Genomic DNA, 19,913 nt, shown 5'->3' on the forward strand with positions numbered 1-19,913 from the left:
GCCCAGGAAGCGGAGGAGGCGGGTCTCCATAGAAACCTCCACCTGTTTCCGGCCAGTCCGAGCGAGATTAGGGGCTGCTTCGGGGGCCAATCTCCGCCAGGTCTCCTTTTCCCAGCGCTCCCTGCGTGCGCGGTGGGTGTTGTACACAATCATCATGGCGGCGGCCGGGTCCCCGGATGGTGAGTGTGGCGGGATGGCGGGCGCCCGGGTTGGGCCGGAGTGGAGCGGTTTCTTTTTGGGGACACGGCCTGGCCCAAGGTGGGGATTCTGGGGAGGAAATTCCTCGTTCGGGAGCTGGGGTGCGGCGGCGCCCGGGCGGAGTCCAGTCCCAGGCCCAGCCCGAGGCGAGCGCCCACCCCTGACCCCCTTGCAGGCATGGAGGAGGCTGGCATGGACACTGAGGCTGAGACGGTGGCGGCCGAGGCGCCCGCGCGGCCCCTCAACTGCGTGGAGGTTGAAGCCGCAGCGGGCGTGGGGGTGGCGACCGAGGACGCCTGTGTTGCGCTAAGCAGCCTGCAGCCGGCCCCGGCCCAGCCCCCTGGGGACCCCGTGGCTCAGGCTTCGGTCAGCAATGGCGAGGATGCGGGCGGCGGCGGCACGGGAAGGGAGTTGGTGGACCTGAAGATCATCTGGAACAAGACTAAGCACGACGTGAAATTTCCTCTGGACAGCACAGGTTCCGAGCTGAAACAGAAGATTCACTCGATTACAGGTAATTCCCATGGCACGACAGCCACTGCCGCCTTCCCCACCTCTCCTGCAATTCGTGGTGCTTACACTCTGCTAGTACCCTGCTGGCCACTGTTCCAGTATCAGCTGTGTCCGTGCTGACAGCAGTTCTCTGAAGTGGGTACTAGGATGCCCATTACTTAGATAGGCAAAATGAGTCCTGGTATTGTAAAGCTACTAAGTGGCTGAGCTGGGATTGAGGCCCAGGCCCAAAGCTTCTAACTTGTGTTGCACAAACATTTCTAATAAAAACCACTTAATGTTCTTATTAAACTTAAGCCCCTTTCCATGGAGATTTTGATTCAGTAGGCCTGGAATGTGGCCAGGAGTTTATTTTTTGCGAATACGAGGTAATTTTTATGAGGGAAGTTTAGGAAACAGTGCTGGTGACCATCATGCTGGCCCCTTCACAGGTGTTCCTATTACTTAGTTTTTTTCTTGTTTACAGCACTTTGCCATCTGAAATGATTTCTTTTTTAAGCTTTTTCCACGTAGCCTGTAAGCTCCATTAAAGAAAAAAAATCTTGATCCTTACTGGCTTTTGTATCCCTGAGGCTTGTGGACTCTCACTTAATATTTGAGTGAATAGAAGATTGAGGAATAATTTGGAATGAATGACAGCTAATATTTACTGTACAATTACTGAATACCAGGGGCTACACTAAGTACTGTTTGCCCTATCTCGTAATCCTTAAAACAAGTACATACAGAGGGAGCTCCTGTCATCAGTAGTATAAAGTTCTGGAAACTGAGGCTGAGACAGGTTGTGAATTGCCCAAGTGTGCAAAACTAAGAGTGGTAGAGCAGTATTCACTTTGGGGTCTGTTGCCAAAGAGCCCTGGTCCAAGTATGTTTTTCGATTCTTTCTTTCACTGTCTGCTACCTTTTCCCAAGGTCTCCCACCAGCCATGCAGAAAGTCATGTATAAGGGACTCGTCCCTGAAGATAAGACGTTGAGGGAAATAAAGGTGGCCAGCGGAGCCAAGATCATGGTGGTTGGCTCCACAATAAATGATGTTTTAGCAGTAAACACACCCAAAGACTCTGCGCAACAGGATGCCAAGGCTGAAGAGAACAAGAAGGAGCCACTGTGCAGGCAGAAAGTGAGTTTGTCATGATTGCTAATCCTGGGAAGTTTGAGGCTTTGTCCTCTGAAGCCGTGGTTGGTGATATTCTCCCTAGAATAAGCTCCTTTTTGGACAGGGCCCATGATGGAAATTTATGGCAGCAGTTGGGTGCGGCTGGCTGTTGAGTGGAGGTGACAACTACCTGAGATTTGCAACTTTGTCTCATCTGGCGGGTCAGTGTGTCTCAAGTCTATCTACTTTAGGATAAGGCCTTTGCAAAGGCAGGCTTCAGAATCAGATACAGGTTTCTCTTCTGTTCATTGCCAGCCAGAGAAAAATGCCATTGCTAGAACTAACTCCCCATTTTGTGCAGGTGCTTACATTTGGTTTTTGGTGGTGTTTCCCCCAAGTCAACAAGTCCTTTTCTGGAAAGGCATGAAAATCAGTAGCTTACAAAGGTTCCTCTAAAACTGAGCATTTCAGGAAGCCAAATTAACCTCACTAGAAAGATAACTGTGCTGATTTTCCCCCCCTCTCCTGGTCTGTGAAATGGGGGCCTGATTTTTCATATTCTTTGTGGCTCAGTTTGGAGCTGGTTGGAAGAGCCATCACTTGTCATCTTATTATCCAGTAAATACCAGCTATTGTTAGGCAGCCTCCTGGACACTGTTAATAGGGTTCTAGGAAAATAGGTATTCTCATCCTAACCTGTACCCTGAGTAGAGTGGACCAGCTGGAACCAAGGTTTAGTGATCATAGGCAGCCAGGCATATGACCAAGAGTGCGAGAAGGACACAATTTTCTGTTACAGGCTCATATTCCCTTATGTGTGCTTCCAAGCCTTCAAATATGTTTTTCTAAATATGGCAGCAGAACCTGACCAGCATTAGTGTGAACATTCATGTTTTGCCATAGAAATGTTAATGTGTTTGGTGACAAAATGCGGCGCCAGAATACGTGGAGGACATTACATAACGTATTTTAAAACTATATTACATTTATAAAACCCCTAAAACTTTTGGGTTTTACATTCAAACATTCAAAGCAGTTTGCCTGCAGCATTTCAGATAAAGGGTTATAAACTTACATTAACATCTAAAAGGTGTTTATTTGGACACAAATATGGGGTTATGATGTCTTGTAACCAATTGAGTTCATTTCCATTTTCCTGTTTTCTTCCACCATGTGTGTGAAATGTCAAGTATGAGAATGCAGACGTGAGTGAGCATTCCCACTGGCCACACCCTGGGAGCACACATGCCTCTTAAATACAGGTTTTGAGTTACTAATCCTAGCTTAACAGGTTTTGAACTGTTTTCCACAGTGCAGGGGAAATTCTTCAATGGATACATGTGAGGTATGAGTTAAATTCAGCTTGTAATCCATGCTGCTGTGCTTCATTAATGCCAGTTATGAGGCATAACATGGCCTCATGAGAATGACCCATCCTTGTGACTTTTTATTAGCTCTTCAGGAATCTAGGGATAATATATAGGGGACCCTTTGCTAGCAATCTGGCAGTGTTGAGTTTATTACTACTGGGGGTTTCTGCCATGCCAGTAATGGTTTGAGCTGGCTAATGATCACCTGCTGCTAAAAGTTGGTTAATTTTTTACACTCTGCCTACTCATTGCCCTGTAGTTCTAGCTTTACTAAAGTATCTTTACCTATATAGCCATAGATGGGGCAGAAGTAAGATTCCAGTGTGTGGGCTGGTCAGGAGCTGTCTAAGGGGCCTTGAGCCTTACTAGGAACCCGTAAGGAGCTGCCTCAAACTCTTGGGGTGGGCTGGGTTAGAGTCTTCTTAATGTCAGAGTATAGAGTATCAACATTTATCTTTGGAAATGTAGTTCTTCAGACTTTCAGTCTAGTTGGGGTTGAGGGTGAGGCAGCAGGGAAAACTTCTGCAGTCTCCATTTGTGGAGGAAATGTCCTGTTAGGCAGTCAGGCTGATTGTTAGTAATGGTAGAGTGTCTTTGGGAGTTTAAAGTTGACAAAAGTGCTATCATTTTGTACCTGTCTTGAGAGTAACACCCTTTGTGGCTCTCTTAGGTTAATGTTGAATCCTTTTAGTGGTGAGTTGGGGAGGGGAAGAAGAAGATTTTCTTCAAATTAGCAGTCTGGAAATCCTGCTTTCTCTAGAACTTTGAGGTCTGGTATGATTGACATATGTGGCTGATTAAAATTCAGTGAAACTGAGGATTCATTTTCTCTGTCCTACTGGCCTTATTTCAAGTGCTTAATAGCCACATGTTTCTATCAACACAAAGTTCTGCTGGACAGTGCTGTTTAGTAGTATCTGCTATAGATAGTACAAGCTTTTGAACTAGAACATTAAGGCTTGCTTACTTCATCCTGTTTTTCAGAGGTAGTAAAATGACAAAAATGCAATCAACTTTCATTTAATGATCTCTTCTGACTTATGTTATAGCAACACAGGAAAGTGTTGGATAAAGGAAAACCCGAAGATGTGATGCCATCTGTTAAGGGGGCCCAGGTAAGCCATACTCCTTCGTTGAACATTCTGAAAATGAGGTCCACCTGACTTCTTGAGTTTCCTGTGCTCTTGTCCTGGCATCCTGTCCCTTCTCCTGTTTTGTCCTACTTTGTTTCTGGTCCCTCCCTCTCTTACCACACTCTTGTACCTCCAGGAGCGCCTCCCTACGGTCCCTTTGTCCGGCATGTACAATAAGTCTGGAGGAAAAGTGAGACTCACCTTTAAGCTAGAACAAGACCAACTATGGATCGGCACTAAAGGTACATGTTACTGCTTGCAGCCTCCTCCTGACTTACTACCTCTGGTGACCAGCAGTACTCAGTTCTGCTCCTCATTCTGAAATCTCCGCTGTGTTTTGCATGCTCCTGGCTTTTGGTTTTGCTTTTATTTATATATATTTTTTGGAGGGGGGGATTTTGGTTTTAGATACCTACCTTCTGTTTGGACCCCTTTCCCTCCTTTTCAGTGTGATCTCAGGGCCAGTATATCAAACATTGGTTCTCCAGGTGTACCCCAAAACCAGAGTTTAGCCCTGACCAGTGTGGCTCAGTGAGTTGAGTGTCATGCTGCAAACCGAAAGGTCACTGGTTCAATTCCCGGTCAGGGCTCATTCCTGGTTTGCTGGTCAGGGAGCATATGAGAGGCAGCCAATTGGATGTTTCTCTCTTGCATCATTTCTTTTCCTCCCTCCTCCTCTCTCTAAAAATAAATAAAAAATATTAAAAAAAAACTTGGAGATTTCACTTGATCTGATTTTTGGCTCCTCTTGAAAAAAATAAAAAGATCCAGCCAGTCTGGTCCTGCATGCTCACATGGTAAGTAGCCGCTGGAGCCAAGTAGTAGTCACACATGGGCATGGCTAACCATTCTCACTGGCTCAGTTAGCCTATATGTAGCCAACATCCTTCATTTACATTGCCCACCTGGCCCCCCAAAATGGGAGTTTGCCCTTGTACTAGCTGCAGTTTTCCTAGTACTGGGGACCTGCCTACGCCTCAATCTGGTAGCTCTTTGCATATCCCCACCAGCCCCAACCTGTGCTCTCTGGGTCAGGCTTGCTTTTTGCTGGGAACTGTATATTCCCATTTTCTTCCCCCAGATGGATCGAAGTTTCATCAGTTACACTCCAGAATTACCTGGATCTTTTTCTTTGCCATTTCATCCTGCTGCTTAAGACTCCTAGCCTCTCTAAACTTGGTCCATGAAAGAAGTTAACCTGTTTCCCTGACCCATTTCTGGTCTTTTCTGTCCTGCCCATCCTCTGTACTGTTTTTTTTTTTTTTTTTTTTAATCACTGGTTTTTGTGCTCAAAAACCTTTGGCTCTTTAAAGCCAAGTTCAAATGCCTAACCGTAGTGTTCAGTATTCTCAATGATGGAACCCTAGTTTAAATTTTTGACCTAGCTTCCTGCCCTGCTTGCCTTGTCACACCCTGTGTATTCAAGCTGCACCACTCACTGAACTTCCCCCACATGCTCTGTACAGCTCTGTGTCTTTGCTTATGCCGTGCATTTACCTGCAAGCCTTTTTCTCATTCCTTGTTATAATAAAATCTTCCAAGGCCCTACTTAAATGTTCTCCTAATGAGCCTTCTCTGACACACACCCCCTCCCACCCTGCCGCTTCTGTTCATAAAACACTTCATTTGTGTCCCCAGAGCACTCATTACTCTCTGACTTGTCTGTCCCCTGTTAGATTCCGGAGGGGACCGAACATGCCTAACTCACCTGTTTCTGCCAGCACTGTAGATGTTCAGTGTTTGAGGTAAACTCTAAAGAGAAGTACAGGGGATTTTGACCTCTGAGGCTAATTGGTTTCAGGGACAGGCCATTAGCGTGATTCTACTTCACATGGGACCAAAGTTTTATGGAAAATAAACAGGGTTGGGGTCATGGGAGTGAGATTTTTATTATCTAAAATATTCTTGTTTTCATCCCCATCTTGGTTCTGAAAGTGAACAAAGACATGCCAGAAATGCTTAAGTTTTCAAATGATTGTGTGGTAACCTGCTGTATTCTTTCACCTTCGATTCTGACTGCATGATCAGAGCAAATTTTGCGAACTATCTAAGGGCTCCCCAGTTCTTCCAAGGGCCTTTGACCCCTTTAATATGTCATTTTCTTCTGCCGAGCTGATCCTGTCATCCCGTTGGTTCTTTGTTTGTGAGCCGCCCACTTCTGTCAGCTCCTCACTTCTCCATGACTTCGCAGGTGGTTGGGCATAGTCCTCCATCATCATATTCACTCGCTAAATCTCTGCTTCTTCCTTCTGGTGGCTGAATGGAAGGCAGTGGCTAAGGCTCATCCAGAAGGACACCAGTGGCCCAGAGGGTGGATGCAACCGGGCAGTCTGGATGAGAAGTCCATCTGTGCATGCTGGTTGGTTCCTCGGGGAACATTTCTGTGTTAGGAAGTATTGTAGGAAACACGGTCCTGACAGCGGGGACTTAAGAGAATCTGCTGTGCCTGTGTTGGAGGTCTGCTTTAGCTTGAGGGAGCAGCCACCCTCCCACTTTGGCATGAAGGAGAACTCTGGAAGATCCTCAGTGTGTTAGTGCATCACGGCTATTGACAGCCTCCTAAGTCATCAGCCTTCCTGGAGAGTGTGGCCATCAACTCATGCCTTCCTTCGGGGGTTGGCCACATCTAAGATGTTCACTACTACCTAGAGCCCTGCATCAGTGTAGTTCAGGCGCTCTTCTCACCTGCCCATGAATCCTGTCACCTGAGTGTCATAAGCAGTCCTGCAGAGGACAGCTTGTTCTGGGAGTTGGCTCTCAGCCACTGGCTTCATCTTTCTGCTCGCCAGACACTACTGTCAGCCTCTTTCCAACAGCTAGTCAGCCTTTCTCAGAGGGGTGCTTTACTGAGTGATACAAGTAAACTGGTGGCTTGTGTGGCAGGACTCACAAGCCTTAGGCCTCGTGGAGTGAGAAGAACAGGCTCTCAGTAGGAAGCGTGAATGGCAAGCATAGGAGAGCACTGCCACTGTGTCCTGTTGGTAGGGATGAGGCATCTGTATCCTAGCTGTTTGTCAGTCATGAGCATGGACCTCAGGAGTGTTATATCTTGCGCATTTTTTTTTAAGGCAGAAATCTATATTATGAAAATTGCTGGACATTTCAAGATGGTGGTGTGTCAAGAAGTTTTCATCTTTAAAGACATAGCTAGTCAGGTCTTGCCTGTGGGTCACTGTTTTTGAGCCACTGAAAGTCAAAAGTGGAATGAATATCTTCAGTTCCATTCTCCCCACCCCCAATTTTCGTAGACCAAGGCCCGCAGAACAGAAATAAAATGTCTCAACTCATCAACTAGACTAGAACCTTAGCCTCTAAATTCCTAGTTCTTTTGTCAAGTTACTGTTTTCAGATTATACCTTTTCCAGAGTTTTCTTTCTGCAAAGGCTTTAATGTTGTTTTTGTGTTTAAGATTTTATTTATCTATTTAGAGAGAGGGTGAGATAGGGAGAAAGGGAGAAAACATTGATTCAGAGGAGAAACAATCAGTTGCCTCTTGCACGCACCTCAGTTAGGGACCAGGCCTGCAACCTAGGCATGTGACCTGACTAGGAATTGAACTGGTGACCTTTTTGCTTTGCAGGACAATGCCCAGCCAACTGAGCCACAATGGCAAGGGTGCCTTTAATGTTTTTTTAAAACTTGGTTTAACTTTGCTGAGCGTTTCTCCCCTTCCTGAGGTGTGTGCTGCTTCTGGGTGGTGGTTTCCTGGTGGCAGGCCCTCTGTAGCTCTCCTTCCATCACCCCCTCCTGCCGCACATGCTCACTGCCAGCAGTCTCCTCTTTCTGCAGGCATCGCTTGTTGCTACCACTTGCATACCTGGCACCCTTAAACTTACTGCAAAATGTTTTCTGACCCTGTGTGCCAAATGGTATTTTAAGTGTTAATCATAAGAAGGTGTAAATGTTTTAAGAGAACTTTTAAGGATGTGTATATGGAAGGGTAGGGGATCACAGGAGGGATGGGGGGGCAAGGGAGCAGGATCTTTGGACAGAGACTGGTCATACATCCCCAACAGTCGTCTTTTTGGGGGGAGCCCCAGGGGCTCGATAGTGTCTCTTTGCTCTTGGTCCTCTTGCCTGTCCCAGGCACCAAAGGTGTTGGACTTGGGCAGTAAGGATGCAGTGGAATTTGAGTACTTATTAATTGTTATACTTTTAAAAATAACACCAGGAAAGAGATACCTCTGTCCTCAGAGACCTTTACTATACATTGCCATATCCTGGTCCAAATTTGCTCCTAAGAAGTTCCCAGCTCCCACGCAGGACTCCAGGAGCTGTGAGAAGGTCCTGCCCCATCATCCCTAGGGGGCATGAGTGATTTGAGCTTACAGTAGGCTCCAAAGTTACTAGCGCTGACTAGGGACTGCTGAGTCACAGGAGTAGAACAGGAGAGCCTTTGAATAATGATCATCATTCCTCTCAACCTAGAGCGGACTGAGAAATTACCCATGGGCTCCATTAAAAATGTGGTCAGTGAACCCATTGAAGGACATGAAGACTACCACATGATGGTAAGTAGCTGGTGTGCTGTGGCCTCTCTTGGCTCCCACTTCTGCTCCTCTAGCAGGCACTGAGGTGACCTCAGGAGGACACTCAGTATTCAGGAGATGCATGGTCTCAGACTTTCGTTTCCTTCATCTACTTATAACTTAGTCTGTGACCTAGTCCTAGTTCTCTTTTATTTTGCAGCAACCCCCCTACCTTCCCACAGTTTAAATGGGATACGTTGAATCTCTTTTGCCTCCTTTTTAGTTGTAATACTTTGTTTTTAGACCAGGAGAATAAATGTAGCGAGGAAGAATGGTTTGTGGGTTTTCATTTAACTTTTCTTACATACAGAATGAAACCTCCCACTAGTCGTGGTGTTTGGGCCACTAGACCTTCCCCCTTGGGATGGTGTTGCCCTTCCCAGGCTATGGCTGTCAGGTGGCCGGGCTCCTGTGGGGAGGCTGGGTCTGTGGACATCGTCCTTATGGAGGTCCAGTCTAATGGCAAGGCTGTGTGTTCCCGAGACGCAATGTTGGCAGATGTGCTCAAGTCTGTGCAGAATGAAGCAAGAGTTCAGTGATGAACTGAGCAGCTTAGACATACCCCTTCTACTTCCCAGCACTGTTTGGAGGGGCCATTTTTTTCCTTAAAGACTTTATTTATTTATTTTTAGAGAGAGGGAAAGGGAGGGAGAAAGAGAAACATTGCTGCCTTTTGCATACACCTCAGCTGGGGACCGGCCTGCAACTCAAGCATGTGTCCTGACTGGGAATTGAACTAGTGACGTTTCACTTTGCAGGATGACATTCAACCAATGGAGCCACACTGGTCAGGGCTGGAGAGGCCCCTTTAAAAATTAAGTTAGTCACCCAAACTTTGAAATTGTTATGACATGAATCTGACCTGAGCAGTGACAGGGTGAGGGTGGTTGCCTACCATTCTCTCTCTGAGGAGGCAGATTTTTCAATGCCCATACATCAGGTATGTTGGCCCTGCCTCAGGGAGAAGGAGCAATAGTGGTCTGACCGGCGTGTGGTGTCACACAAAGTCCATGGCAGACAGAGATGTTGGAAGATCCCCCAAAAAGGGGATCTAGCATCATGGCAGCCTTGTGTAGACAGATGGCAGATACCTGTACTCAAGGAAAGGTCTGTCATTTGTCCTGTCCCCTCTCCTGCCGTGCCTGTCAGTTCAACTGGGAGGCACAGAAACAAGGCTGTGGCTGGGTTGGCAGAGCTCCTAGGTGGCTCTGAGCCCATAGTGACGACACCCTGGGGCTGCTTTGGGGCCCTCTGGTAACTCTTCCACTCCTGGTCTCAGTGGTCTTTAAAGGACTACAGGTGAATTGTTCTCTTGCTCAGTTATTTTTTTGTTTTGAAAGTTGGGTTTTAATATTTTCATCTGGTCTGCACTGCCCTTTGAAGCATTTGTGTTCTCAGTTTGCAGCTCCAGTTTTCAGGCAGCCTGGTGAAAAGAGTTTACAGAAGCTGAGTGTGCCAGTTTAAACCTCTTAAGTGATTGGTGGTATGGCTGAGCAGTGCCTTAGATTTCGTTTAAATGCTCATTTTTTTTTTCTGGAGTCGTTTCTGACAGCAAATGGCTCTGATCACCTATTTCTTTTCTAAACATTTATTAATTAGCACCTTTACTTTTGTCCTAATTAACATATTTCCCTCTTTGCAGATGCCATTTTATTAGCTAGATTAATATGTCAGAGGTCACATTAGAAAGGGGTAGTTGTGCTTTGTTATTTTTAGAGAAATCTTTAAAAATACAGAACAGTGAGTACTATAATAAATTCATATATCTGTCACCAAGAAATGACAGTTGTAAATATTTTGTGACTTTCTTTGAATCACTTTTTAATAAAAGAAAATTTACCAACAGTGAATTCATCCCTGTTGTCTTCCCCTTCCCCACTCCCCTCTATCCCATGGATCTTCCCTGCTCTGCTTTTGTTTTCATGTATGTCCATGAACAAGCTTCAGTACTGTTTTGTGTTTTTTCAGTTTTCATAAGTGGTATCATGGTATGTATCGTTCTGCAGCTTGCTTTTTTGGTTCAACATTATGATCTGTCTGTTATTTACCATAGATCCAGTTTATACCTTTTAAAAGTGATCCAATGTTCATGTGAATAGGCCATGTCACTTTTAATTTTGCATTCCCTCACTGGCGGGTATGTAGGTTCTTTCCAGTTTTTTACCATTTCTGGCAGTGCTGCTTTGAACGTTCATTCCTTGTGCATGCGTGGCAGTTTTTCTAGGGCAGCGGTTCCCAAATGGGTCTCTGGATCAGCAGTGTCACATCTCCTGGGAACTCGGTACAATTACAGACTCTCAGGCTTCACCTAGCCCTGCAAGTGGCTCTGATGTACATTTGGGTTTGGGAACCACTGCTCTAGGGTCGGCTGTGTTTATATCCCTCTTGCTGCTGCTGCTTTGTTTGTTTGGGGGTGTTTTTTGTTGTTGTTTTTTTCTTTTTTTTTGAGGGGGTGGCAAGAGAATGCTCGCCACATGCAGGTTTTTTCCTCCTTCTCTTTCTAAGTCTCTTTTCAGCCCTCCCCTGTGTTTGTTGTGCTGCTGCTCAGTCTCCCAACCTCTGAAGTGTTGCTTGGTTTTCCTTTTTCCCTTCCAGGCATTTCAGTTGGGCCCCACAGAAGCCTCTTACTACTGGGTGTACTGGGTTCCAACTCAATATGTGGATGCAATCAAAGACACTGTGCTGGGGAAGTGGCAGTATTTTTGAAAGCACTTTCACCTCTGGCCCAGGAGACTGACCCAAAGTGAAGGACATTGCTGGGAGAGGCCTGCAGCATCCCTGGATTTCAGAGTTCTGGAACTTTGTTCAAAAACAATCTATATCCAATCTAAGGTGATGTGGTGACCGAAGCCAGAGGTGATGTTCTTTCACCCTTAGCTTAATTTTAACTTAAAATCACCAGTTCCCTTTCTTGCAGTCAGCTTCATACCATTTTAAAAGTCAGTACAGTGGAAATCAATAAATCTGAATTCCGAATGTGTTGTGTGGAATACTCTTAAGTGTGTTCAAGAATAGATTTGCTAAGGTTTTGTTTAGAAAGGAATGGTCAAAAGATTTCTGCTTTGTTTTTTTTAAGTGATTTTAACTGAAATATTTTCATAAATCTTTGGTTGTAAACATTTGGACTGTGTTGTGATGAGTTGGGTTATTTTTGTCCTTTTTCATATAAAATTGTATGCAAAGTGGGAGGGTTGGTAAGCCATATTTTTCTATTGATTCAGACTTAATTCTTTCTGTTTTTCATTTTCTCACTTCCTAGATTTGAGTTTTTGTTTTGAAAACCCAAAGATGTCAGTTCCACTTTTGTACCTCATCACTGCTGCCCTTGCTGGCATCCCTCCTGCTGTACTGCTGCGCTTGAGTGTGCAGTGGGAGGAAAGTGCTGGGATCTTGGTCAGGGAGCACGAAAATGTGCTGTGGTTTCCGGTGAGCAGCAGAGTATTACACAGTGACTCTTGTCAAAATGTCTTGCCTTTTGGGCACCAATCAGTGAGTTATCTATAGCCCTCACCAAGTTGGTTTTGATGCCCAGCCTGCCAGAGGTGTGCCTGGCTGTGCTGCTCCGAAAGCCACAGTTCCCAGGCTGCCACAGGCCTTCTTCAAAGAGGAACCAGGTGGAAGACAGTTTATACAGCCATATATTCATGGGCCCATTATAGAAGTTTCAAGAAATTCTTAAGCAGTCCAATGATTATTTCAGTGTACTTCTCCATTTGTTCCTTCTGCTCATGTGTTGTTTTCAAGTGTCCTTCATTTCAGGTTCAGGGATGCTGCCTTTCTCAATAAGAAGACATCTGACCTAGTGGGTTGGCAATATGTTGGAACATCGAAATGGGATAAATTGCTTTTGTGATTAGCTCACCCTCTTCTGGTTTTAGCCCTTATGTTCTTTGTACACGTGAACTCTGTTGTCTCCTTGTGGCTTGGTTGACTCTGAAATGAGGGAGAGTCTCTTGGTGAGTGATATCCTTGTGCTATTTGCTGTTTTTCTGCTGCTGCCTTTGCAGTCCTCTCACTGGCTGCAGGCTCTCAGAGCAAGGCTTGCCAAGAGTTTCCAAACCTGACATTTTGGATTCTAGGCTGTTCCCCCTTATTTTGTGAAATGTATTAGCATGTGTGAGCCAGTTACTGATGGTATTCTATACCCTTTCCTCTGAACTGTACTTCAGGAATCAGCCAGTATAGACAGACTCATGCTTCTCATGGTGTAGTCATTTCTAAGTTAGGCATCTGGGCAGGAAGATCTACACTTGTTTTTTGTGGGCATGAGTACACTCGTTGAAGTGTAGTGTCCAAGACATTGCCTGTTTTCATTCTTAAAAATGGAACAGTAACTGCAGCCTCTCTGTGCTGTTGGCTGCAGCTCCCGCAGAAAACGGTGCTTCTGCTCTCCTCTTGCGCCTCTTCTACAGCTGACAGGTCTGCAGAGAACATGGTCATGGAGCAAGCAGGGTATTGTCTCAGTTTGTTGGCCAATACCCCTGTCCTGGAGACTTGTCCTGACAGTGCCACACACCACTTCTTTCTCTCGAAGCAGATGTCTTCATCCCCAGACAGGCCTCACACTGCTGCCCTCAGAGGCCCTTCCTGCCAGGTCTCCTCATTTTCCCTGTTTGTGTGGCTGCCACACCATGAGACCCCCCTTTCTCCCAATGAGAATGTGTGTCCCTGCTCCCTGAGAGCCAGACTGCTTCTCACTCAGGCTGGTATCATTCAAGATAGGACCAAAGCCTGTGTGAGCCTTTTTATTTTAAGTAAAATGGTGCTTTTTTCCTTACTTCAAGATACTATATATAAATAATGTAAATGATGTCTTTTCATATGGAGCTGTTTGATGGGGCACACTGAACCTGCCAGAGCAGTCATGAGCTCTGGCTCCTGGGCCAGTTTGCATGGAGATCTTGCTGGAAGCCCTCAGAGAACAGAGGTGGATGGGACCAGAAGCCCTGGGAGAGGTATTTAATTAGATCTGAGTCTGGGTCCCAGCAGTATTCACTGTCTTGTCTCTCAGTCCTGTGAGTGGTCTCTTCTTTTTTTTCTTACAGTCCAGAATGTACTGAGACTTCATCTGTGTTAGCAAGCTGGCGCACTCACCCGTTAGGTGCATCGCAGTGTTACCGTGTCCTCAGGATGAGTTCTGTGCAATTCCTTCACTGTCAGAGAGGATCAGCTCTTCATCTGGGTTGTGGCTTCCCTCATGGTGGCACAGGGCATGTAGGTGATCTGAGGAAGCACTGCTTCCAAGGGGCTTCAGTGTGCAGTTCAGTGTGCAGGGGGTGGTCTAGGGACTTTGCATCTTTTCCCTGCAGGTACTTCTCTGAGCCTCCTGATGGGCTGCTTTCTCTTCTGGAATTTGTGCTGGTGGTCTTCCTGCAGGTCTTTACTAACAGATGCTATCCTTCTTTCCTTCCCTGAGGCAACTGGGCGAATAATGACAAAGTATAATCCATGCTGAGGCCAGTCCTGCTCAGCTCTTGTGTCAGTCAGCCTGATCAGAGAACTTACACTTGCCAGTTGCTGAACTCTTTGGTGTTAAGTATTTTACTTGATAATGGGCCTTCTTCAAGTAGTAGTAGCTCTTAATGAAGTTGAACTGAGCTGAGGCTGTAGTTTCTTATAATTTGTGGACACAGAAGGCCAGTGAGGCCTCAGTAGGCTCCTTAGTTGCTGCTTTACCTCACAAGGGCCAAAGAGACTAATTGCCACATTGCCACGGTTCTGAAAACCTGTCATATTTCAGCCAGAAGAGGCTTGCTTTCTTCTTCTCTTACTTAACTATGTGCCTGGAAGAGCCATCCTGGGCTCTTGTTCTTGGCTAATCCTTTCTTTGCCAGGGGCAGGAAGAGAAGGGATGGAATCTGCCACAGACCATGCGAGGACTAGCTTTCTTTCCACCCTGTCTTCTGAGGGAGACCTCTCCCTTGCTCCATGCCTCTGTTCATGCCTGTTGTCTTGGAAAAGGATGGTCCCTTTCCTTAAGGCTTTGTAATGAAGTCACCTCTAGTTAGGATTGGCACCTGTCTCTTTCTTAATAGGGCCTGGTGGTCTCTCTCAAGTCACAGGTGGTCAGGAGCCCTCCGGAGTACAGAACACCTGGTCCATTTACCTGCCAGGCTGAGTGGTTCTACTGCTTTCCAAATTCCAAGAATTTTTTTTCCTTACAACAGTTCTCCAGAATGAATTGACAATATACGTAAGTACCATATTTCCTTGTGGTGTATGCTCCGTTCTGGTTTTTGTTTTTTAATCAAATGCCTGATTGGGAAGAGATGAACATATCTAGTCTATTAGATTTGCGCTGCTGGATTTTTTTTTAAAGTGTAACCTGACTAGCTGTCTTATTGTTTATCCTGTAAGATTAGCCTATCAATTAAAGTTTGATAATTAATTGTGTGTCCTTTTTCCTTCCAATTCTCCATGCGCCTAATCTATATTTGGGGTTGACCAATATTTGGAACTGGGCTTAGAGCCATTTTTTTGCCAGCTGTGGTCAGTTGTTTTCCTGTCTTCTTTATTTGGCTTTGAGTATATCCTGCAAAAAACAGTTGATAAAGGGATTTGATTTGATTTACTTTTGTATTAGTCAAAGTCATTGCCAAGGCCATGCTCCTGTTAGTACAGTCCTCTCCTGTCCACTCTGACCTCCAGGGGGTGGGGGTGCCACCTCACTGTCCTTACACCTCCTGACTTGTGCCTTGTGTGACTTGACCCAGCTAAGTAGCCTAGGAGGACATGTTTAGGAACACACTGAGATGGAGTTCCAGTTCTTGCCACAGCCACAAAGACCTGGGAAGAGGGAGAGAGAAATCTATTACCAAAAAAACAAAAACAGAATCCTTGGCATGAATAATGATTATAGTTTGTTGGAACTAGTTTTGACCCAGTACCCCCTCCCACTGGACCTCTCTCTTTCTCCTCTACTTTGTAAAAATGTTCCCCAAAGTTCTGGTCCCGTGGCGCCTGCTCTTTTCCATTATTCCAATACCTCATAATCTTGACGCAACACTGTTAGTTCTGAAGGATCTGACCAGTGTGGGAGAGAGTGATGGTGGGCACTGCTACATGCTGCACATTGGCAGGCACCCATCTCGAGAATCTGCTCTCTGCAGAGGGTCCGGATCTTATCCCAGTTCTGAATGGTTACTACAGGCACCTTTCAGAGGAATAGGGTGATTGACTCTTCTCGGGTGGAGAGGGAGGTGAACTGCAGTCCAAGTATACTATACCTTTGGGAGGGGTGTCTGCATTTTCTTAACTGTAGGTAACAACCCTTTCTGCAAGGAGGATCCCACACGCCAGACAGTCATTAGGGCAAGAAGCAATGAACTCTTCCTCCTCTTGTCCAAGAGGTGGTCTGATTAGCCTGTCTAGGAAGTGGAGGTGCCTGTCCCCCAGGAGCTCTGGGTGACACCATGTGGCTGCTTTCAGCTGGGATTGCCCTTTGCCTTTCCCTGGTTATCAAGGCTGTTTTTGTTCTAAAACCTTGTTAGCCAGTCCTACTCTCCTGATACAACTCTTCCTACTGTTTACCCTATTTTATAACTCGCGATTTTCAAGTTTCTTGCTGTTCTTACCCCTCTCGCCCTCATTTAATTTTAATCCCTTGCTGTTTTCCCTTTTTGATTTTGGAAATTTTCAAATTGACAAAGCTGAAATATGCCAAATTTACCATGTTACACTTTTCACCTTGGTTCACCAGCTAAAATATTAACCAATATTTTTCTCCTCTTCTAGACACAGACCCTTTATTTTGCTGAAACATTTGACAGATGTGCAGGGTCATCACATTTCACCTGTGGGTATTTTAGCACGTACCTTCTAAATAGAAGGACATTGTTATACCTTAGCACAACATTGTCACCTCACGTAATATCAGTTCAGTAATACCACTCAATATACAGACCAAAATATCTTCTGGAACTCTTTTTCTAATCAATAATACTTATGTTTTTAAATCCTTATTCTAGTCTTGTTTTAATACCCTTTGAACTTTTATAGTTTTGGCTTTTCTCTCACCTTAAAAGTAATTTCCGCCCTGGCTGGTGTAGCTCAGTGGATTGAGTGCAGGCTGCGAACCAAAGGGTCGTTGGTTCGATTCCCTGTCAGGGCACATGCCTGGATTTTGAGCCAAGTCCCCAGTGGAGGCCGTGTGAGAGGCAACTACACATTGGTGTTCCTCTCCCTCTCTTTCTCCCTCCCTTTCCATCTCTGTAAAAATAAATAAAATCTTAAAAAAGTAACCCTGGCTGGCATAGCTCAGTGGATTGAGCGCAGGCCTGCGAACCAAAAGATCACTATTAGATTCCCAGGCAGGGCACATGCCTGGGTTGCAGGCCAGTTCCCAGCTGGGGACGCATGAGAGGCAACCACACATTGATGTTTCACTCCCTCCTTCCCTTCCCCTCTAAAGATAAATAAAATATTTTTTAAAAAGGTAATTTCCCCCATATATTTTACACCCATATACTTTTAATTTTTATTATAACCCCTAATCTCTTCTCCACTTCTGGTCATGAGTACTGTTTGCTTTATGTTGTGGGTTTGTCATGTCCGGCTGTGGCTGTGAGTCCAGAAGAGTTGTCAGGGAACCAGCATCCCCAGAGGGCAGAGTTCTTTACTCCGAGGATCACTGGCTCCCCGTCCACACCTAAATCTGGACTCCAGGGTTCCATGACTCAGGACTTGGTTCTTGGTGACAAACCTAATTCATAGGATTTAGGCAAAGCGATTTGGCTCAGATAACTGGAAAATGCAGAGTATACAACTGAGCCCAATGCAAGAGCTCCAGGCACCTGACCCTCCAACTGCTAGCCCTGTTCTCCTCTGTCAACTTAGCTTCCATCAGACAGGCAGCCCCAAAGGAAATTGCAGTAAAAGTACCAAAACAGACTCTTAGTGAACCCTGCCCTCCACAAATACACAAATACCATAATGTTAGCATCTGTCTAGTTGACTTACATTCATCATGAGTCATGGGGTTTTCAAGCAAATACCCCAGACTGGAGATGACAGCATCTCTGGCAGACCATCCAGCAGGGTTTGGCCTCCAGCTGTGTGCCAGATAAATGCCACTTGGAAAGAATCTTGGTGCTCTAGCCTTGGATGAGGCATGTTCTGGGTACTCTGTCTACAAGAAACTTGCTCCAAACACTGCCTTCAGCTCCTTCACTGAATCTTACCATGTGCCAGGCTCTGTGGCACTTTTGTGCATTATGTTGTCAACACTTTACCACATCCCTCTTGTCACTCCCACATACCCATTAGAGGAAAACTTAGGCTCAGAGAAGAAGTGACTTAGCCAAGGTCATGCCTGTCACCAACGGAGGCTAAGATTCAGACCCCAGATTTGCCTTGTGCTCCTCTATTAAGGTACTCCTTATTGTCAAAAACTTAGGAAAACTCACCATGTTTCGTTTTGTTTTTTCTTTCCTTGGTTTAAGCCATATGTCTTAAGGGCACTAACTTGTGTTTGTGAGTCATTTTTTAAAACTTTGGACCTTAACATTTGTTAATTAATTGGCTACCATTTAAAAAACTAAGACAGTGACCTGGCTGCTGTAGCTTAGTTGGTTAGATCGTTCTCACAATAACGCCAAAGTTGTGGGTTCAATCTCCAGTCAGGGAACATAACAAAAATCAACCAGTGAATGCATAAATGGGTGGAACAACAAATCAGTGTTTTTCTCCTCTCTCTCTCACATGAATGTTAAAAATAAAAAGTTAAGATAGTAATACATGTACTTGATAAAGAAATTTGAAGTCTAGCGAGACTGGCAAATCTCTCACTTAGTTCTAGCTTCTCAGCCTTAGCTGTGATCTATCCCTGTAAGCAGTAGCGTTCATTTAGGCTTCAGTGCATTGGGTCCATCTGTGGAACAGAGGGCGTCATTCCCACCTAAATGCCTTCTCAGACGGGGAGGGCACACACCGTGCAGACACTCCAGCCCATGGCTTATCTTATCGTCTTGTTCATTATTACGTGCTGAATGAATATCTTGCAAACAAACCCATGAGCCAACCTGAAATTCTGTCCCCTTTCTAGTCTCATCCTCCTCTAGTCCCTGTTTCAGATGACTTGGTACAAGCAACCCAAGGCATAAACTTGTGAGGTGTCCCTTGCCTTTTTCCTCACCTGAGTTCTGCCACTTTTATAGTGACTTACTAGTTGTTCCATCTACATTTTTCGCATGGGCTTTTTCCAGGAACCACAAGGTTCATCCTTTAAGTTCACCTTCTCCACCGCCACCAGCAAAGGAGCTCAAGTATGTACATCTGGCTGCTTCCCCTACAGGATACCCTGTCACTCCCACTGCTGACCCACTCTTCAGCCACCCTGTAAGGACCCCCTTTGTTTTTGACCACAGACACAGCACTGCAGTTCATGCTGCAGCAGTGTTCTGGATTGAACACACTCATATCCTTCCCATTTCTGCATACACTGCTCCTCCTGCCCTCCGTGGCCAAGCCTTGGAAGTTCTGCCCAAGCTTCAGTCACAAGTGCTTTTCCTCAGGTCAGATCAGCAGCTGCTGAACTACTGTCTGTTTCCACATACTTTTATGTGTCATTTATTACACAATACATGGTATTTATAATTTAGAAAATACTGAACAAAAATAAACCCTATCTCTATCATGTCATAATCATTAACATGGTGTGCTTTAGAGAAATGGGGTCATGCTGGTTATAATCTGTCTGCACTTAGCAGTCTTTCCATGTGATTGCATAAAATTTCCTATTTAGTTTCATAATGGATATCCAGTTGTATGTACAGCATCTGTGTATTTGTTACATGTGTCATGTTGAATTTCCTCCCTGATTAGGACAAATTTCAAACAAGTTGAATGAACACATGTACACACATAGTATATACGTGCATATAGCTGTCACCTAGTCACTGGTTGTTTTGCTCTATTTCTGAGCCATGTGAAAGTCAGCTGCAGTCCTGATGTTTCACCAAGCACTCAGTGCATACCTTGTGAAAACAGGTTAATCAGACCGCCATAACACTGTCATTATTCCTAAGAAATGTGATGTCCCCTGCACAGACCCCTTTGTCCTCCAATTTCCTGTTC

The 19,913-nt window shown here is 45.3% G+C and overlaps 1 protein-coding gene across 2 annotated transcripts; it reads left to right on the plus strand.

The window, feature by feature from the left end:
• Positions 1 to 29: 29 nt before the first annotated feature.
• Positions 30 to 11,965, plus strand: UBFD1 (ubiquitin family domain containing 1). 2 transcript variants are annotated; one of them, XM_037158839.2, is made up of 7 exons: positions 30 to 179; positions 374 to 712; positions 1,624 to 1,832; positions 4,228 to 4,293; positions 4,448 to 4,553; positions 8,740 to 8,822; positions 11,436 to 11,965. In XM_037158839.2, the coding sequence occupies exons 1-7, from the start codon at positions 155 to 157 to the stop codon at positions 11,544 to 11,546; spliced, it is 939 nt and encodes a 312-aa protein (XP_037014734.1). In that variant the 5' UTR covers positions 30 to 154; the 3' UTR covers positions 11,547 to 11,965. The 2 variants fall into 2 exon arrangements, with proteins under 2 accessions (XP_037014734.1, XP_053527785.1); XM_053671810.1 differs by lacking the exon at positions 11,436 to 11,965 and adding an exon at positions 5,988 to 6,056 and having other exon boundaries at positions 71 to 179; positions 8,740 to 8,823.
• Positions 11,966 to 19,913: the final 7,948 nt, after the last annotated feature.

Source organism: Artibeus jamaicensis, unplaced genomic scaffold, assembly GCF_021234435.1.
Source record: "Artibeus jamaicensis isolate MK-2021 breed Jamaican fruit bat unplaced genomic scaffold, CSHL_Jam_final contig_700, whole genome shotgun sequence".
Lineage (NCBI taxonomy): Eukaryota > Metazoa > Chordata > Mammalia > Chiroptera > Phyllostomidae > Artibeus > Artibeus jamaicensis.